Below are 19,375 nucleotides of genomic sequence, written 5' to 3' on the forward strand. Positions count from 1 at the left end.
TAATGTGGATGGTGCTAGCCCATTGTGCTGAGGCTGACAATGAAAGAACAGAGTTGGGAGAGTGGCAGGGTAGGCAAGATTTCAGTGGCTTCTAAGGGATCACCTGTGGCAGATTTCAGAGCAGGGAGGGTCTCATGGGTGGAGAAACGTGGTATAGATATTAGTAGCAGTGATACAGAGATTCCAGGAACACTGATCATGACTGCTCTATGCCAGCACCCTGGCTTGTGGAAAAATCTGTAACACTGATCATGCCTTTCGCTCTGAAGGCTACCAGGGGAGAAGGCAATGACCAATGGAGCTGTTGACAAGCCTGTGACTTAAGTGACAGGACAAAAGGAGGAGGAGGGAAATAAAGATGGGAGTGGGCACCCAGTGATATCTGCATCTGGACCAGAACTGACCTTTCCTGATTAAACATCCCAGCCAGAGACCAGCATAACAGCAGTGTTCAAGGACCAAGTCTTTCCATGGATGCAGCCATGACTAGATTTCAGGAGCGAGTTTTCACTATGCACGTTCTCAATACAGTCCAAATTGAATATGCTATGCACCAGGGCCACGGGTGGGCATCAAAATCACCTCTTGTGCTTTTAAAAAATCATGTTTCCTGGGCCCCACATCTGCAGTGTCTGAGCAGCAGGTCAGCATGTGGTTAAGAGTCAGGCTCCAAAGCCAGACAGTCCTGGGTTGAAAACCTGGTCCATCACTGCTTGCCGGGTGGCTCTGGGAAAGTCACCACATGGAGCTCTGGGCCTCAGTTTTCTCATTCGTGAAATAGAAGAAATAATAGTACCTCCACCATAGGGCTGTTGTGAGAATTACAGGAGGTCATCCAAGCAGGGAGCTCAGTGCTGTGCCTGGCTTGCACTGTTTGGGACACCAAGTTACTGTATGTACAAGGTGGGGCACAGCATTTGTATTTGGAAAATACTTCACAGTGATGCTCATCTGCGGACCTGGGCCATTTTGGGGGAGGCAGTACCTCCAGGCCTCTTTCCAGTTTGCATCATCAGGTATTAGGTCACCACAGGTTAAAACAACCAACATCTGGGACTTGGTCTATTAGCAGTTCCTTGACTTGGAGGGATGTGGGAGACACACCTGGGCAGAGACCAAGTCTGAGTGAGAAGCTTCCCCACGCATAAGAGAAGGATGCACACACCATGAACAACAAGAGAGGAAGGCGAAGACGGGTAGGGCAGGGGCCTGGTTTTAGAGGAAGGGATGGAGAGAGGCAGGAAGGAGGATAGTTAGTGCTTGAGGCCTTTTTGTCGAGGAAGTCCCCAGTGTCGGACCCAATACAGCTGACCTGCTATCCTCTCCCTGGTGTGCCTGGGAGCATCAAGGCTGCAGTCTTCAGCCCTAGTACACTTGGAAGTGTGCCGAAGTGGCCCCGTCCTTCCAGCAGCGCAGGGTATCCACGGCAACCGAGCGGCAGAGTGGGCACGTGCGCTCACGATCCAGCCAAAGGCAGAGGCACTCCTCACAGAACACGTGCTGCGGGGACAGAGGTCAGTACCACTGGGGTCGCTTTATGGGGCATCCACCATGTACCCACTGCTGGGACCAGCAGCAAACAAAAAGACAATTCCCGCCCTCACAGAGCTTGCATTCTTAGCTAGAGAGACACCTGGAAAGATGAATCTCTTAAGAGGTAAAGTCTGCCAGTGGTAAGTACTAAGATGGAAAAACAGGAAAGGGGGGATTGGAGGGCCTGGGAGGCCCGAGATGATAAACAGGGTGGCCTGGAAGGACGTCCCTGAGATACCGCTCTTTAGGCAAAACTTGCAGGAGGGTGATACCTGAGAAAAGAGTGCTCTAAACAGAGGGAACAGCATGTGCAAAGGCCCTGAGGCAGGAATATGCCTGCTGTGATGCAGGGACAATAAGGAGAGTGGGGTTGAGCCTGGGGGTGGAGGATGGGATGAAGTCATAGAGTTGTGTAGGGCCCCGTGGGCCCCATGAGGGCTTTGGCTTTTATTCTGAGAGAAATAGGGAGCCATGGCAGGGTTTTCAGCAGAGGACTGATTTGATAGGAGTTGTGTCTTAAAAAGATCCTTCTAGTGGCTGGGTTGAGAATAGACCATAGGGGTCAAGAGAAACATGAGGAGACTGGAAACATTAACGGGTTCCACCACTCTCTGGCTATATAACTTGGACAAATGATTTTAACCTCCCTGTGCCTTTATTTCCTCATCTGTAAAATGGGGATACTACTCCCCTCATAGGAGGATCAACATTAAAAGCACTTTCACATGACAATCAAATACAGTATATGATTCTTGACTGGATCCTGGATGGGAGTGGAAAACTCTAGCTCTGAAGGATATTTTGAAGAAGACTGGAGACATTTGAATATATATTTAAATATTAGTATTTTATATCAATTTAAAATTTCCTGGGTGTGATAATAGAATTGTGGCTAGGGGAGAGAATGTCCTTGTTTTTGGGAGATGGCTGCTGAAATATTTAGAGATGAAGAATCAAAATGTTAGCAACTTATTTTCAACCGGTTTAGGGGAAAAATTTATATCAAGAAAAAGCAAATGTGGTAAAATGTTAATAACTAGTGAATCTAGATAAAGGATAAAAGGGTTCTACTATCATTCAACTTTTCTGGAGGCTTGACATTTTTCAAAATAAAATTGATAATATAAAATGATAGTATAAAAATCCAAACAAAATGTTTTTTTAAAAGTTAAAAAAAGTTATTGAGACCAATGAATGTTCTCATCTACTCACCTATTCACTCACTCATCTGCCAATCCATTTGTCCATCCATTCAGTCACCCATACATTTTTTATGTCTATTCACCCACCTTGGGTCTCACCCAACCACCTCTCTGCTTGGCTACCATCCATATCCATCCCAATCATCTGCCCATTTCATCTATCCCATCCATCCAACCACTCATCCATCCCATCCATCCATCCATCGACCCATCAGTCCATCCATCCATTCCACCCATCCATTCATCTCATCCACCCATACATTCATCTAATATTTACTGAGTCAGTACTGTGATTCCACTACTAAACAAGACAGACACTGTCACCACGCTCATGTGGCTTATAATTTGGCAAAGAGGAGACAGACCTTACACAACCAGTTGCCCAATTAGCTCTCTAGCTAAGTTCCATGAAGGAAAAACACTGAGGCCATATAGCTGGGGGCACTGACTAGTCTGGGGAGACAGAATCAGTGAAGCCTTTATTGAGGTTGTAACACTTGCCTCATTCATTCATTCGTTCATCCTTTCAGTGCATTTAGGAATGAACGTGAGGCCCTTTCAACTGTGGAAGTCATCTCTGCCATTCCAAGCCCATCTCATAGCAGCAGAGAGAGACTGAGCCGTGTGCTAGGACTGCCATGTTTGTGGGCTTCCACCAGCACGAGGCGTGGCCACTACTCCTAGACCCAGGATGGCGGTGTCTTGTCCAACCCTCCCACCAATGCCAGTCCAGCTGTGGGAAGGCGCAGCGGAATGGGGAGAAGAATGGGACAGAGACAAATAGACTAAGGCTTGGAGAGATTGCCGGAAAGGAAGAAGACAGACTTTCACCTTGACATCATGTTCAAATAATCTCTGCTACCGAGAAGGAAATACAGATGGCTCTGAAGCACAGGGAAAGACGATCATCTGCTCTCATAATTAGGCAAATGCAAATTAACACTGTACCGAGATAGTGTTTGTCACCTGTCAGGTTGGCAAGGCTCACAAAAGGCTTGAGAACGCGGTGTGTTGGTGAGGGAGGGAAGCAAGAGGTCGAGCTGCACTCTGCACTGGGAGTGTAAACGGATACACTCTTTACGGAGGGCGATTTAGCAACAGCTGTCAGAACTGTATACCCTCTGACCCCATAATTCCACCGCTAGGAATTTACCCTGCTCATGTGCATGTGACATGGAATACGTGCCAGCAACAGCTAATATTTATTGAACCTTGACCACATGCCAGGAGTAGTTCTAAATGCTTTACCTGAATTAACTCATTTAATCAACACGATGAGCCCAGGTAGTGCTATAGATCGCCCCATTCCTGATCGCTCGTGGCAGCCATGTTTGTAATAACCAGATTATGAACTACTAGATGCCCGTCAATAGGAGAACGGTTAAACAAATGATGGTCTATCCATAAAATGCGGCGTTATGCAAGTAAGAAGCACTCTCTAAATGTAGAGCTTCAAGTCAAAAAGGAAAGATGCAGAATGTAGCTTGGGGAGAACGTGCTTCAACTTATATCTTTTTGGAAAAGATGTGCGTGTGTGTATGTATGTGTTTTAAATTCTGCAAAGCATCTCTGGAAAGATATAAAGGAAACTAGCAACAGTGGTTGCCTGTGTGCGTATTAAGGGGACTGGGGAGCTGGGGACAAGGGTAGGAGCCCTGACATCACTTCCCTTTTTGTAACTTTAACGTATTTTCTTAATGAACTTTTTATTTTTGAATGATTTGAGCCTTACAGAAAAGTTGCAGAGGTAGTAGAGAACGTACTCATACACCCCTCACCCAGTTTCAGTCTCCCCTAATATTAGCCACTTACATGACCGTGGTATGTTTGTCAAAGCTAAGAAACCCACGTTGATGCATGACTATGAACTAAACTCCAGACTTTCTTCGGGTTTCCTGAGACTTGTTTTTCTCTCATGTCCTCTTTCTGTTCCAGAATCCAACCACTACATCTAGTCATCATGATTTCTTTGTCACCTTTCTGAATTTTGAGTCATGCAAATTTATTCTCGATTTTAAAATAAATACAATCAAAAATTAAAAATGAACCCCCTAAAAATTCCCTAACAGCAAAACCCCCAAAAATGTTGTTGATGCCAAAAAAAAAAAAGGTGCCCCACCTCCTGTCCTAACTCTGGAAGGTGGGTGGTGGTCAGGGCGCCATATGGTCTCCCATTCCTTGTGGTCTGCAGGCTATACCTCCCCCAAAAGCCTTCTTAACCTGCAACTCGTCGCTCTCCGTCCTGGTCCCCTGGGATGCTGCATGAATCTCTCTTACACAGCACTTATCACTGCCTGCCTTGTTTCATAGTTATTTATGTATGTGTCTGTTTCCCCAAGGAGACCGTGTGTTTCTAGAGAAGGGGGTCTGTGTGCCCTCTGCCTCTCCTCCCTGGTGTTTGATAGGATGCTTTGACTCATACACATTTGCTGAATTGACATCTTAGTCCCTGATGTCAGGAGGAGGAGGAGGGAGAGGAGGAGGAAGAGGGGGAGGCAGAGGAGAAGAAGAGATAAAGTTAGGCAGTTAAGAGTGACCAATCAGTACACAGCAATGGTTTGGTGATCAACAACTAACAATAAAAACACACTGGTAATAATAATTATAATTACATGAGTAACTGTAATAATAGCAACTTGTAGGGCTGAATAATTCAAACTTAGCTCTTTCCAGAGATGATCTCGTTTAATCATAATAATAGCTGTATGAAATAGGCATTATTATGATACCCATTTTATAAATGAGAACAATCAAGGCTCAGGGAGATGGACTGAGCCACTCAGGCTTCACAGTGCTGCTCAGATTCATGCTCAGGATATTGTGACACTACACTATGCTGAATTTTTCATTTTCTACAGTTTGCTGATGAAACCGAGGCTCAGAGAAGTGAAGTAACCTGCCCAAGGACAGCCAGCTAGTAAAAGGCAGAACTAAGATTTGAACCTGGGTCTGACAGACTCCAGGCATGACTGCACTATTCCCAAAGACCAATCCCACAGCCCTGAGGTTTGGTCACAGGACAGACATTTGGGACTTCTGCATGAGGCAGGGCTCTGTGGTCCCCTGGCTCCCGTCTTCAATGACCCCGCCCAGCTCCGCTTACCTGGCACATAAGGATCAGAGGCTCTCGGAACTCAGCCTGGCAGATGGCACAGATATCACCGGCTTCTGTGCACTGCTGCCCAGTGGCCCGGACCCCGTAATTCTGTTTGATGGAAGGGAGAGAGGAACAAACACAGCTGAGGTCCCTCGCTGGACAGACACCCTCAGAAGCACTGTGAGATCTGTTTCCAGTTCCTGGTTTCTGTGACCTCGCTTAGGACCATCAGAAGCCAACTCACCTGAGAGGTGCAGAGAAGCTTCAGGGCTTTCCTAACTCCACCCACACGGCCACAGATGTCGAATGACTGAAAGGAGAGCAGGGTGATGGCTGAAAGGTATCCAGGGGCTGTTCAGGATCTCTCTCACCATGCCTGAACAAGCCCCAGGGACCTCCCCTTATCTTAGACTCTGAACATTTTCAGGGTACAGCTTCCCATTTGAAACTCCTCATTCCCATCAGTTTTGCTCGGCTTTCATCTTGTTGTTTTCTATCTGCAGGTTCCCCTGCCAACTGGTCCACGATAGCAAATATATAGCACGCCTACTGCCTTTCTCCCATCCCAAGCCCAGGACAGGCATTGCTAATCGATCACAGCACTCTTCTTCTGAGCCAGGGCATGCTCATCCTTCTCCATCTAGTACTCCAGTCAGCCACTGCCAGCAGATCAGAATCAGCAGGTAAAATAAGCCCCAGCAGTTGACACTGCATGGACTGTCTCACTAGTCCTGCTGGGAGGAAAGAAAGGGAACACATGCATTCCCCCAGGATTCTCTGAAGCCAGAAATAGATAAGGTAAAAGAATGAAGAGCACGTGTTAATCGTTAGGGGAGGAAAACCTGATTCGTACTAATGATGAAAAGAGCAGTGATGCATACTGATTTGCAGAGTTGAGGGTGTGCAATTTAAGAGGAACAGAAAACAAATTCCGTGGCAGTATTATCGCTGGATTATGAGCTCCAGGCTCTGGAGGTAGCCTGCCTGGGTTGACGCTCATTCTGTGATCTCCAGCTGAATGACGCTGGGCAAGTTACTTCTCTCTGGGCCTCAGTTCCTTGCACATTATATAGGAATAATAACAACATGTATCCTGAAAGGTTGTTGTGAAGAAGACGACGTGAAAGGACAACATATGGTGAGCTTGGTGGGCAAGAAATTAGGGCGGATGTAACCATAAAAAGGAGTGAGGGACTGATACATGTTACAATGTGGAGGAATCTCAGAAACATGATGCTAAGGGAAAGAAGCCAGACACAAAGCTCATATAGTGTATGATTTCATTTATATGAAATGTCCAGAAAAGGGAAATCCATAGAGACAGAAAGAAGACCAGTGGTGACCAGGGGACTGGTAGAGAACAAAAGAATGACAGCTTCATGGGTACAGGGTCTGGTAGAGGACAGAAGAGTGACAGCTTCATGGGTAAGGGTTCCTTTCTGGGGGATGAAAACGTCTTGGAACCAGACAGAGGTGGTGGCAGCACAACACTGACAAGCCACTAAATGCCACGTTCATGTACACCACAAAGTGGTTAGTGGTGAATTTTGTGTTGTGTGGATTTGATTTTTCCACTAAACAAAAAGAGAAGAGGGCTCCCCACTTGCTCCCCAAGGTGCAGCCAGTGAGTGGGTCCTCCTTAGGCCAGCCCTGCAGCCCACGGCCCCTCACCTTGCAGAGGCTGTAGAGGATGATGAGGACCCCTCCTAGGAAGTAGCTGTTGGAGGCATCGTCACCCATGATGTATTTATACCACAGCTGGATGGGAACGAGGGACCGGAACAGCTGGCTCAACTCCTCGATGACCAGATAGAACTTTCCCTGCAGCCATGCACAAAGCATCAATTGTTATCAGCAGTAAAGACCCAAAGGACCCAGCCGGGGGGCCCCTCAGCCCAGGGAGTAATGACATTCCAAGTCACAGGCAGCCCATTAATCAGCCCTGGAAAGCACTCAGGCTGGCTCCTAATGGGCCTGCGACATGGCCGGGGAGACGTGGCCCCTGCCCAGTGCCCTCGCCCCCTGCCCACCAGCCCAGGAGATCAACACTCTGAGGATCGCATTTCAGGGAGGGAGAAACTGGACACCTTTGGTAGAGGGTTGGAGTGTGGGTCACTCCCTGGTGCCTGCTGTGGCTTTGAGGGCTCACAGCCAATCACGGGGGCTTGGTCCGCGGCCCCGCACACAGATCGCCCTAGAGGGCTGACCCAGGCATCACAGGTTACTGCCCTCAGTGGCACAGGCAGGGTGGACCACAGGATGCAGGTAAGGGCAGGCAGAGAAGTGGAGACAGGGGAAGGATGTGTCCTCCTTCCCAGCTCCACTGCCTACCGTCTCCAAGGAGGCAGGCTCACATCCAGTGAAAGAACATGGACTTGGGGTCTCACACTATGGAGACTCAGACTCTTATCTTGCTGGATGTTCATGAGCCTCACTGTCCTCACCTACCGGATGGGAATCACAATCCCTTCCTTCTAGGGATGAAGATGAAAGGGAAATAAACCGGAAAGGCACTGATCCTTGTGCCTGGCACAGAGCAGCGCTCAACAAATTCTACTTCTCTTCCTCCCCTGGCCTTCGTTCAAGCCCCTCAAGCTTTCTGGGGCCTGTGCTATAATGTGGACATGAGAACCACCCACCCTGTCATATCTGATAAAGTTAAACAGACACCTACTTAGGACCCAGCAATTCCACTCCCAGGTGTGCACCTGAGAGAAATGAAAATGTGTGTCAATTTGTAGGCAAATGCTCAAAGCAGCTTTGTTCAAATACCCCCAAACTGGAAACAGCCCAAATGTCCATCAACGGAGGAATGGATAAACAAATTGGGGTATATTTATACAAAAGGATGTCATTCAGCAATAAAAAAAATGAACAAATGTTTACCATACACAACAACATGGATGAATCTCACAGACATTCTGTCCAATCAAAGAAGACAGTTATAAAATAGGACATATTGTATAATTCTGATTTATATGAAGTCTTAGGATAAGTAACATCAAACTGCAGTGATGGAAATGAGATCAGTGGTTGCCTGGGGTGAGTTAGGGGAGGACTGATTACAAGGGGGCATCGAGGAATTTTGCAGAGTGAAAGAAATTTTAGATTTTAGATTTAAAATTTTATAGTTTATACAGTGATTGGTGTGGTGGTTACCTTGTATATACATTTGCCAAAACTCATTGAAATAGATGCTTCAAATTTATGCATTTTGTTGTACAGATATGTAATATTATACCTCAATGAAGCTGATTAAAACAAACAAACAAACAAACCTAGAAACAAACAAATAGCCCTGCCCCAGGCATGCATAGCCTTATTATACACGTGAATAATCTTTGCTCCAGCATTTCTACTGCTAGGAATTTATCCCAAGAAAATAATCACAGATCTGTGCTAACAGACGTGCCAGTAGGAATGGTCACTGCAGCGATCTTTGTAACAGTACAAACAAAAGCAGGTAACAAATTGAATGTGCAAAAAGAGAGTCTGGTTATGGTAGAGATCTATAATGGAAAGCCATACAGCCATTCAAATGGCTGAAAAAGAGGGACTGTATAGTGAAGAAATCCAGCCCATACCATGTTAGCCACGTGACCAAGGTGAACACCCCAAGTGGTGAGTCATACTGAAGCCTGAACCCTGATATGATGCACTAGGAAGGACACAGCATCACTTCTGTGATTCTGGTCAAAAGCTCATAACCTCAATTGAATTATACGAAAACAGGAGACAAATCCTAACTGAGGAACATTCTACAAAATAACCGTCCAGCACTCTTCCAAAGTGTCAAGGTCACAAGAGACCAAGAAAAGTCGAAGGAATTGTTAGATCAAAGAGGACTAAGGAGACACGATAAATAAATGCAACATGGGATCTTGGATTTGATCCTCGATCAGGAAAAGGACATTAGAGGAACAACTGGCAAAATGTGATAAGGTCTGCAGTTTAGTTAATAGTAACGGTATTGACGTTGATTTCCTGGCTTTGCTAACTGCACTACGGTTACATTAGATGTTAACTTTAGGGGACAGTCGGTAAAGGGTATATGGGAACTCTCTGTACTATTTTTGTAACTTTTCCTTAAGTCTAAAATTATTTCAAAAAAAAAAAAAGATAAAAAAAGAAATCACCCTGGCAAAGGATATCTATTGATTCAGGGAAATGCCCACACTATAGCTCCAAGTGGAAGAGATAAAGAATGCAGAAACTACTCATTTTCGTTGTGGTTTTCTGCCTTTTTCAATTTTTTGTACTGAGCATGTGATTTGTTTAAATTAGGGGGAGAAAAAGGTTATAAAAATGTTGTGTATCCATCAAATGGATACGTGCAGAATGTGGATGGAGACTTTATATCCATCCCATTATATTCCATCTTGATGGGCTGGACACAGGACCCTTGGAAAGGGACCCCTTGAGCAGATGTACCCACGTCTGCTAAGGACCAAGGAAGGGCATCCAGTTGGCCATTCACCCTAATGCCTGACCTTTGTGATTGTTTGGCTGCCTCCTCATGATGAGGTCATCACTTTCCAAGGGGCCCTCTACCTGCTCCAGACTCCTACCAGTCCCTGACCCTGAAAATATCCTCTGGAGGGAAATGCTGGTTTCCTGCCAGAGCCTGTGGGAAGGTGATCACTGGGGAGCAGAGACATGGGAGATGGCCACCATGTTGGTTTTATATGCCAATGGCATGATGGAAGCTGTAGCAATGGTGCAGCAGCTCAGTGACAAGGCTGTTCAACTCTGTCCACTTCCTGACAGCAGGCCCCAGGATCTGCAGAATGCCCATCCGGTAATCCACGTGTTCCATCTCACTCCAGACCAACAGCACAGTCTCTCCCAACTTCCAACCTTAATTAACTTGCTTTTGTCACTCCTCCTTGAATTCAGTGCACTTCCAAAGAACTCTCCTTTTCTTTCTTCCTTTCCTTCTTCTCTCTCATCCTTGCACCCATCCTTCCTTCCTTCCCTACCTCCCATTCATTGATGTATCCTCCTCTCTTCCCTCTCCCTCCCTTCCTCCCTCCTTCCTTCCTTCCATTATTGAACACCCTACGTACCAGACACAGTGCTAGGCTCTGGTGATAAGATATCCAAGACCTCATTCCTGTCCTCAGGGAGCTCATTAACCAATGAGGAAGACAGATACAAATCAAATTATTACAATACAGTGTGGTAGAACTGGTAGAACTCTGCTAGAGGTGAGTGCAGAATTGAGGCATGGGGTGGAAATGGAGGCGGGGGCCTGATTAGGTCAGTCTTCTAAGAGAAGGTATCATCTAAGCTGATCTTATAAACCTTGCAGCCCAACGTGTGGTCCCTGGACCAACACTGTAGGCATCTCCCGGGAGCTTGTGAGACATGCAGAATCTCAGGCCTCACCCTAGACCTCCTGAATCAGAATCTGCAATTTCACAAGATTCCCAGGTGAAGTGTGTGCACATTCAACTTTGAGAAGCACTATTTTAATGGATAAGTAGGAACAAGGACGGTGAAGGAAATGTGGGCAGGATGAGGGAAGAAGGATGTTCCAGACGGCCAGAGGTGACCAAAAGAATGGTCAATCTTTTGCCATCTTGCTGGTCAGTGTTCTGCTCTGTCTGCCTGGCCTCACGGTGGGTGAGGACACAGCCACCTCATGAAAGGTCCTATGTCCCTGTGTCTCTCGGAACCCCTGCGTGCCGGCATCTGGCTGACTCTGGGGACAGACCCTGCTGTCCCCTCTCAGGCTAAACTTGCACAACCAGCCTGCGTGGTGGTTAAGAGTGCGGCCGCAGGCATGGCTGTGTTCCAATAAAATTTTATTTACAAAAACAGGTGTTGGGGCATATTTGATCTGCGCTCTGTGGATTGCTGACCCCTGGTCTAGAACATCAGAACCTAGACACGTCAAGGCTTGGTGGGGACTCCAACGTACCCCCAGAATTTCAGAGCAGGCTCAGGGACCAGCTTCTTGGCCCTTCTTTCACTTGCTTTGTTCTGTCGGCCAAGCTCTCCCCCTGCAGGTGGAGTACTGGTCCCCTACTCTTTGCCAAGTGAACACCTGTCCATCTCCCGGGTAGGTCTCAGTTGTCTGTCATGTCCTATGAGAAGCCCTCCCTGACTCCTTAATTAAATTAGATGCTCCCATTATACTTTTTAAATCACTCCTTTAGAGCACTTCTCACAATATCTAAATAGTTATTTTAATATCTCTCTCTTCCTCTGGACCACAAGACCCATAAGCGTGAAGATAATTTGGTTCCTGGTCATATCCCGAGCACAGAGCACATAGTAGGTGCTTATTTAAAAAGTAGAGACCTCTGAAGGGAAAGATTTCTACCCTTATTACTCAGGTCAATTTCTAGAGTTGATGGAAATTGGTGGAGAAGGAGAGCTGGAACATGGAGGAGAGACCTTCTCTAAAAGCAAGCCCTGATGTCACAGAAAATAAAATAAAGGGAGAGAGAGCCTGTGTGGCACCATGCTAAAGGTAGCAATTAGCTGCTGGTGGGGGGGGGGGCACTTGGAGAAGGAGAGAAAACCACCGGGGAAAACTGGGCATATCCCAGTGAAACCATCTCTCTCTAATTAAGCAGTTTTATAATTCCAGGTTGCTTAAGCATGTTATTTCTGACGACCACCAAATGGAACGTGTGGTTTCTCTGGGGTGTCAGAGAACAAGGAAAGTGATCAGATTATGAGCCGTCTGGCCTCCCTGCCACCCGTGAAGGGGGACAGTGGCAATTGCTGCAGAACTTGGGCATAGAGAGTTCGCTGCTGGGATCCTGACCAAGGGGGCGGGGGCGGGAGCACTGAAGCGGGGAAGGCGGATTCTGTTCTGACTTTCTTCCTGCTAGGATGGGGGAGGGACCAAAAGTGAAGTGAGAAGCAAGGAAACAACAAAGGGCTGCCTCTGGAAGACAGTGGGAAATGAATGGGATGCTAAGGGGCTGAAGAAAGGAACAGAGAAGGAAAATTCTGGAGGACATACCCACCTGGGAAAGGTGATGTGAAGAATTCTGGGGGTGAAGGGGAATGGAAGGGAGACGCAATCAGATAGTTGTTAGCAGCCTTAAGTGTACAAAGATATAAAGAATGGATAGACAGGGATGATAGATGTTTTTATGTATCCAAATTAATAATGTATATTTGTATGGCGTTACCTGTTTATGAATCTCTTTCACACACATTTTCTCATCTACGGAAGCAGGACTGCACAGTGGTTAGGGACACGGGATCTGGGGCTCCAAGGTCACATCTGCCATCTACTAAATTGGTTGATTTGGGACAATAATTTAACTTCTCTGAGCCTCAGTTTCCTCAGCTGTAAATGAGGTTGAAAACACACACACACACACACACACACACACACACACACACAGAGTTGTGTGCAGACAAATCAGCTCTCTGGAAAACAAACAAACAAACAAACAAAACAGCCCTGATGTGTGTGTTTCCAATTTCTGTGGTGTAAATACTCCCACAAGGCCAATTTCAAGCCACTCAAGATTTAAAAACTGCTGGCAAATTTCCTGAAAATGTAACCATTGGCTCTCTTCAGCCAGTGCAAGCTGGCTCCAACATACCAAGGAGATTGTGAGGATTGAATAAACCTAAAATACAGACATCCAGGAAGGACCCAGTTCGTGATAAGAGTGAGTAAAGAACTTTACGATGAGCCGGGGTACAGCTTCTTTTAGAGATGGGATACCTTTTTAGAGATGGGATACCCCAGTTTCACAAGAGCTCAGGAGTGAACTAGAATGAGGCAGAGGTGCTATCTGGGATGCCCAGGCCCAGGCCCCAGGAGATCTGGTATTTGTCACTGCCTCCCTGTCACTTACCCTTCCTCCTCCAGCACCACATTGTAAGAAACCCAAGGGACCAGGAGAGACCACATGAAGAGGCCGCGTGGAGACGGAGAGGCTCAGAGTGAGACTCCATGGGCGAGAAGCAAGGAACCCAGCCAACAGGGAGAACTGAGGCCCCAGATGTAAGACTCTGGGCAAGTCATCCCACGCATGTCAGCCGAAGCATTAGACCTGTGAGTGAAAAAGGCATCCTGGGTGGTTCAGCCTCAGCAGACATCACATGGAGATCAGCTGTCCCCAGTGTTTCATGGCTGAACTCCTCCTGACCCACAAATCATAGGAAATAATAAAATGGTGGTTGTTATAAGCCAAAAAGAAAGAATGAAAGAGGGAACAGAACCTAAAGTACTCATCTAAGGCTACTCAGCTGGTGCTATGGATTGAATATGTCCCCACTAAACTCATATGTTGAAGCCTTAACCCTCAATGTGATGGTATTTGGAGAAGGGAGCCTTTGGGACATAATTGGGTCATAAGGATGGTGTCCTCATGAATGGGATTTGTGTTTGATGTGCTTGTTTCTTAAAAAACAAAAACAAAAACAAAAATAAACAAACAAAAAAAACAAGCACAATCTTATCTCAGGGCCTTTGCATTTGCTCTTCCCTCTCCTTAGAGCATCCTTCCTCCTGATGTCAGTCAGCTGGCCGCCTCACTTCCCTCGGCTCTTGGCACAAATGTCACCTCATCAGGAAGTATCACTGAATAATGTACATAAAATAGCACCCGTGAACTTCCTACTTTTCCCTGATACTCCCCATCCTCTGTATTCAGCTTTCATTTTCTATATTGCAAACTTTTCCACCTTATTCTCCACACACCCTCTTCCTCTATCTTGCGAGCTGGAACTTGGATGTTATAATTGGTGCTCTAGCTGCCATTTTGGTCCATGAGGAGGAGTCCCACACCCCAGGATTGGTGTAATAAGCTGGAAGATGTCACACTACCAGGTTTGGATTGCTTACCTTTGGATTTTACATGGGAAGATGTAAACTCTTTTTAAATTTAAGCTATTATTATTTTGGGTTCTTTTTCTGTTTTTGGAATTTGCCTTTACTGGCTTATCCCAGTTCTAACTAATACAAAGGGTTTGGCACTCAGTAGATGATCAATAAATCTTTGTTGAATGAATGAATGAAACAATGAATGGGTGGGCTAAATGACGTGGTTCAAATAGCTAGGTTTCCCACAGATGTGGCTCATGGAGAACCCTGATGCTGAAGGTGCCAGGAACTGAGGGTTGGTGGATAAGGAGGTGTTTGTAAAATGATGCCAGGAGAGAGGAAAAGGGGCTGTCCAGTGACTGCCAGATTGGGCACAAGAGCACCATAGGACAGACATGCAGCAGGAAGATAGGAAGGAAGGGAGGAAGGGAGGGAGGGATGGACTGTGACACTGGGTGCAAATCCCAGCTCTGCCTCTTCCAAGGTGGGAAGGCCCTGGAGCCTGAGCAAGTGAAATGGTGAAGAGCATGGGCTTTGGAGTCAGATGAGCTGGGTCTGAATTCTGACTCTGTCTTTCACAGAGTGACAAGTCAATTCATCCCTCTATATCTCAGTTTCCTCATTGGTAAAATGGGGCTAATGCTAGTACCCACCTCCTAGGATTGCTGGGAGGATAAATGAACTAACGCGTGTAAAGCTTTGAGTTTAGTGCCCAGCACGTGGTAAGTACTCAGTAAGTGTTAGCTGTAGCCCCTGCCAGCAGCCTGGCAAGTATAAAACATCTTACAGACAAAATGAATTAAGCCTGATTAAATAGGATGGCAGTGGACCAGGAAGGCAGAATGGAAAAGAACTGATTTTTATATGCAGCCACTTATAACGTAAAACAGCGTTATAAGTGTAAAGTTTGAAGTCAGACAGCCAGGTGTGCATCCTTCCTAGCTGTGTGGCCTTGGGCAAGGTGTTCTTCCTCTCTGGGCCTCAGTGTTCTGTTCTGTGTAATGGGAGTGTCAACCCAACTCTGACATTCTGGGCCTCTAAGCACTATTACGAGAACTATTGGTATAATAGTCTGTATGACAGTGTCACTTTCGGTTGTAAGTAAGTGACAGAAAGCTAACTTGAAAGAGGTTACACAAGAATGAGATGTATTAGGTCACAAATCTGGGATGGCAAGGAATGGCTCTAGCTTCAAGTACAGCTGGATCCAGGAGCTCAAACAATGTAGTTAAAGAGCTGTGCTTCTGTAGTACTCTTTCTCCTCCTCTTCCCTGTCCCTCAGCTCAGCTTGTCTCTGATCTTCCTGTGTAAGCTTCCTTCTCTTCTGCCAAGGACAGGCTCTCTCCAGGAGGTAATCATCATGGTGATGATGATGACCATGATGTAGCTCTGAATGTGTGCCAGGCACCCACCCTCCGTGCAACACTTTGAGGTAGGTGTTACTGCTCCCATTTTACAGATAAGAAAAGTGAGACGGAGAGGATGGGTAAACTGCCCGAGGGGACACAGCTAGAAAGGTCTGGGTACCTATACCTGGTAGGGAAGACAGCCACTCGCTGCACCAAGCCAACACTCTCACAGCTTAATTCTAACAGAGAGACCCTGTTTCTCCCTGAGCTGCGAGCCTTGGCTGGATTGGTCACGTGGGGCAGAGGGTGGGCCGGGCGCTGTGACAGACAGCCGCATCGGGACCACAGAGAGAGGGAGAGGCAGGTCTCCCATAGAAAGGGGCAGGCAGGAAAAGGAGGCCGGAAAGCTTCCCTGAGTTAAAGCCAGCACAGGGCCAAAGGCAGCCTCCTTGCACAACCCTTCCTGAATGTGGGGAAAAATAAGCAGGAACTGCGTCCAGCCTCCTGGGTGGTTTCCCTCATTTGCTTTTCTAGCCGGGACCGCTGGTTAGCTCCCGACCTCCACAGGGGACAGGGGCTCGTTTCCTGTTCCGAAATGGGCGGGCTGGGCCGGCGCAAAGGGCTGAAAACAAAGACTTGTTTTCTTGGGAAGGCGGCCTGAGGGTCTGTTACGATTGCAGGCTGCACGGGGGACCGTGGCTGAAAGAGCCCTTCAGAACAAAACAGCCCCAACACCGACCTCCGAGGTGCCGAGCCCCTCGGCTGAGGGGCAGGCTGGCCCGATCCAGGTCTCCTCTGTCTAGAGAAGGCTGGGGGTGGTAAATGACTTCAGAACAGCCTGGCCAGGAGTGCTGGGCGCAAGAGGTGTTGAGGGGGCGGGGACTAGAAGGGAGGCTAGAGAGAAGAGTAGGGGGTGGGGGAAGGAGAGAGACACAGGAGAGGAAATAGGGGATGTGAGCAGAAGAGGGGAGAAATGACAGAGCTAGAGGCCAAAAGAAAAAAAGCACGCAGGAGTGAGAGGCCAGGCAAAGGGTGCGCCAAGGAGGAGGAGAAAGTCATCTCATTCTTCAGCCCCTACCATGAGCCAGGAGTGGCACATCAAATGCTCCCCTGGTGAGGTAGTTATGATCTAGACCCATTTCTCGGATGAGAAAGCTCAACAGAGGCATGGGAGACAGGAATAAAGTGTGGGAGACTAAGCTAATGAGCGAAGTACGACGGGGAAGAGAGAAGAAACTAGCAGGAAAAGGGCAGAACTAGGGCCTGCTCACAGTTTGGTGATGAAAGTTTCTCTGTGAAACACTTAGTACCTGCATGTGGCCCCCAAGTCCGACAACCCTAGAGAGGGACACTGTTCTTATGAGCCCTAGTTAACAGGTGAGGAAACGGAGGCTTTACGAGGCAAAGCACATTGTCCAAGTGCTAGATAGGGGTAGAGCCAGGTTTAAATCCAGTCTGACTTCCCATCTAGTGCTTTCAGCCACTGTAAGGAACAGAGAATGTGAGACACTAGTAGGAGTTAAAGTGAGATGTGGGGAGAGAGAAAGAAAAGATATAAGGCGTCAGTGGGGGAAAAGAACTCAAGAGGGATGATTAGATTCAGAATAATAGGTAGCCTTGGCCAGGGTACTAACCAGAAGGGGGAACCAAGGAGACTTTCGGGTGCTGGAAACGTTTTTATATCTGTGCTGCCTAGTACAGTAGCCACTTGTCAGTTGTGGCTACTGAGAACTTGTAATGTGGCTAAATCTCAGTTGAGATGTAGTGAAATTTAAGGAAATTTCAAAGTCTTAGAAAAAAACAAAAAAGTAAAAGAACCCGTTAAACTTTTAAAATATTGATTACAGGTTGAAATGTTAAAACTTTGAGCATACTGGGATAAATAAAATATATTATTAGCATTAATGTCACCTGTTCCCTTTTGCTTGTTTAAATTGCCTATGTGGCTGGCATTCTATTTCTATTGGAGAACGCTGGTGATATCTCGAAACATATGGATATACATATACATATTTTACATATGGATACATACATATGTAAAAATTCATCGAGCTTGTACGCTTGTAATTAGGACACTTTACAATATGTAAGTTATGCCTCAATAAATAAAAAAGGAAAGAGAAGAGCGAGCCAGGATGGATAGGGGCTGAGAGCTTGGCAGGTGGGAGGCGGGGTCTGGGGGCGGGGCCAGAGGCAGGCAGCCGCGTGTTACCAGGCAACCGGCACTGTCGGTGACGTCACCGGCCGGCGGCGGCCATCAATTCCCCTCCCGGTGGCGCGGGCGGGCTCGGCCGCTTGCCTCCTCCTCCCCCGGGCCCGGATGAGATCACCGCGACGGGCGGCCGGCTGTCCCCACGCTCCCAACAAATCGACTCCTCGGCGAGCGCCGGCATCTCATGATCTCATGGCCCCGCGGGACGGCGCCGGCCGATGAGGTCACAGCCCCGCGCCCCCGGCCGCCCGGGTCTGCCTGCGGACTCCCGGCCGGGACCTCGGGTCGCCCGGCGCCGGTACCAAGCCCCCAGCCTCCGGCTCTTCGGCCTCCGCGGACAAAGGAGGTGACTGTGAAGGGCAGAGCTGCCCTTTCCACTTTTTTGCTGCATCTTCGTCCGCCCACTCCCGCCCTCTTATTTGAACATTTCACCCCTAAGGCCACATGTCTAGCAGGGAGTAACCACACCAGCTCCCTCCGACTGGTCAGGAGCCGTGTGAGGCGACTTGCCTGCATGATTTCACAGCCACCCGGTGAAGGTGGCTCTTAGCTCTCTGCTCTCTGACAGTCTAGGGAACTGAGGCTCAGAGGGGTATGGGACCTGCCCCAGGGACCCAGCTAGGAAAGGGTGGAGCAAGGACTTAAACCGCGTCCTTCAGTGTAAATTAGCCCTTTGGCTCCCCCTTTTCTTCTAGGCTGCACCCCAGACCTCTGCTCCTTTATCCCAGTTCCTCCTTGCTCTGGTGGTAACAGCCATAATGGCCACACCTGGTGTATTACTGTATTATTTAATTTGGGTGGGGGGTAGGTAATTAGGTTTGTTCGTTTATTTTTAGAGAAAGGTACTGGGGATTGAACCCAGGGCCTTCTGCATGCTAAGCATGTGCTCTACCACTTGAGCAATACACTTATTTTAAAAGTCACTGTTCCACATGACAAAGCCAAAGGAGAGGTATTAAATGGACTAGTTTGCAGATGAGAACCAGAAGGCTGAGAGGGGTGAAATGACTTGCCGCAGAGCTGGGATTGGATTCTACAGCACAGCCTTTGTATTACTTAACACCACCTTCCCCAGCAAAAGATGAAGCCTTCCTGTTGACAGTGGACAACATACCCTCTTACCGCCTCCCCTCCCCCATCATCCATCAAAGGCAGTCAAAGAGGGGCCAGTGAGACCTT

General features: G+C 47.5%; 1 protein-coding gene across 3 annotated transcripts in view; it reads right to left on the reverse strand.

Moving 5' to 3' along the window:
• Nucleotides 1–235: 235 nt before the first annotated feature.
• The window catches only part of RNFT2 (ring finger protein, transmembrane 2), a 56,715-nt gene continuing 37,575 nt past the window's right edge, over nucleotides 236–19,375 (reverse strand). For all 3 annotated transcript variants that reach the window (XM_014562748.2, XM_014562747.2, XM_032471689.1), the window contains 4 exons: nucleotides 7,504–7,653; nucleotides 6,077–6,142; nucleotides 5,839–5,940; nucleotides 236–1,500 (listed from right to left, as the gene is read on the reverse strand). In XM_014562748.2, coding sequence (XP_014418234.2) covers nucleotides 1,366–1,500; nucleotides 5,839–5,940; nucleotides 6,077–6,142; nucleotides 7,504–7,653 — 453 coding nt within the window. In that variant the 3' untranslated portion in view covers nucleotides 236–1,365. The remainder of the gene's footprint in view (nucleotides 1,501–5,838; nucleotides 5,941–6,076; nucleotides 6,143–7,503; nucleotides 7,654–19,375) is intronic.

The sequence above is a fragment of the Camelus ferus genome, chromosome 32 (assembly GCF_009834535.1).
Source record: "Camelus ferus isolate YT-003-E chromosome 32, BCGSAC_Cfer_1.0, whole genome shotgun sequence".
NCBI classification, from domain to species: Eukaryota; Metazoa; Chordata; class Mammalia; order Artiodactyla; family Camelidae; genus Camelus; species Camelus ferus.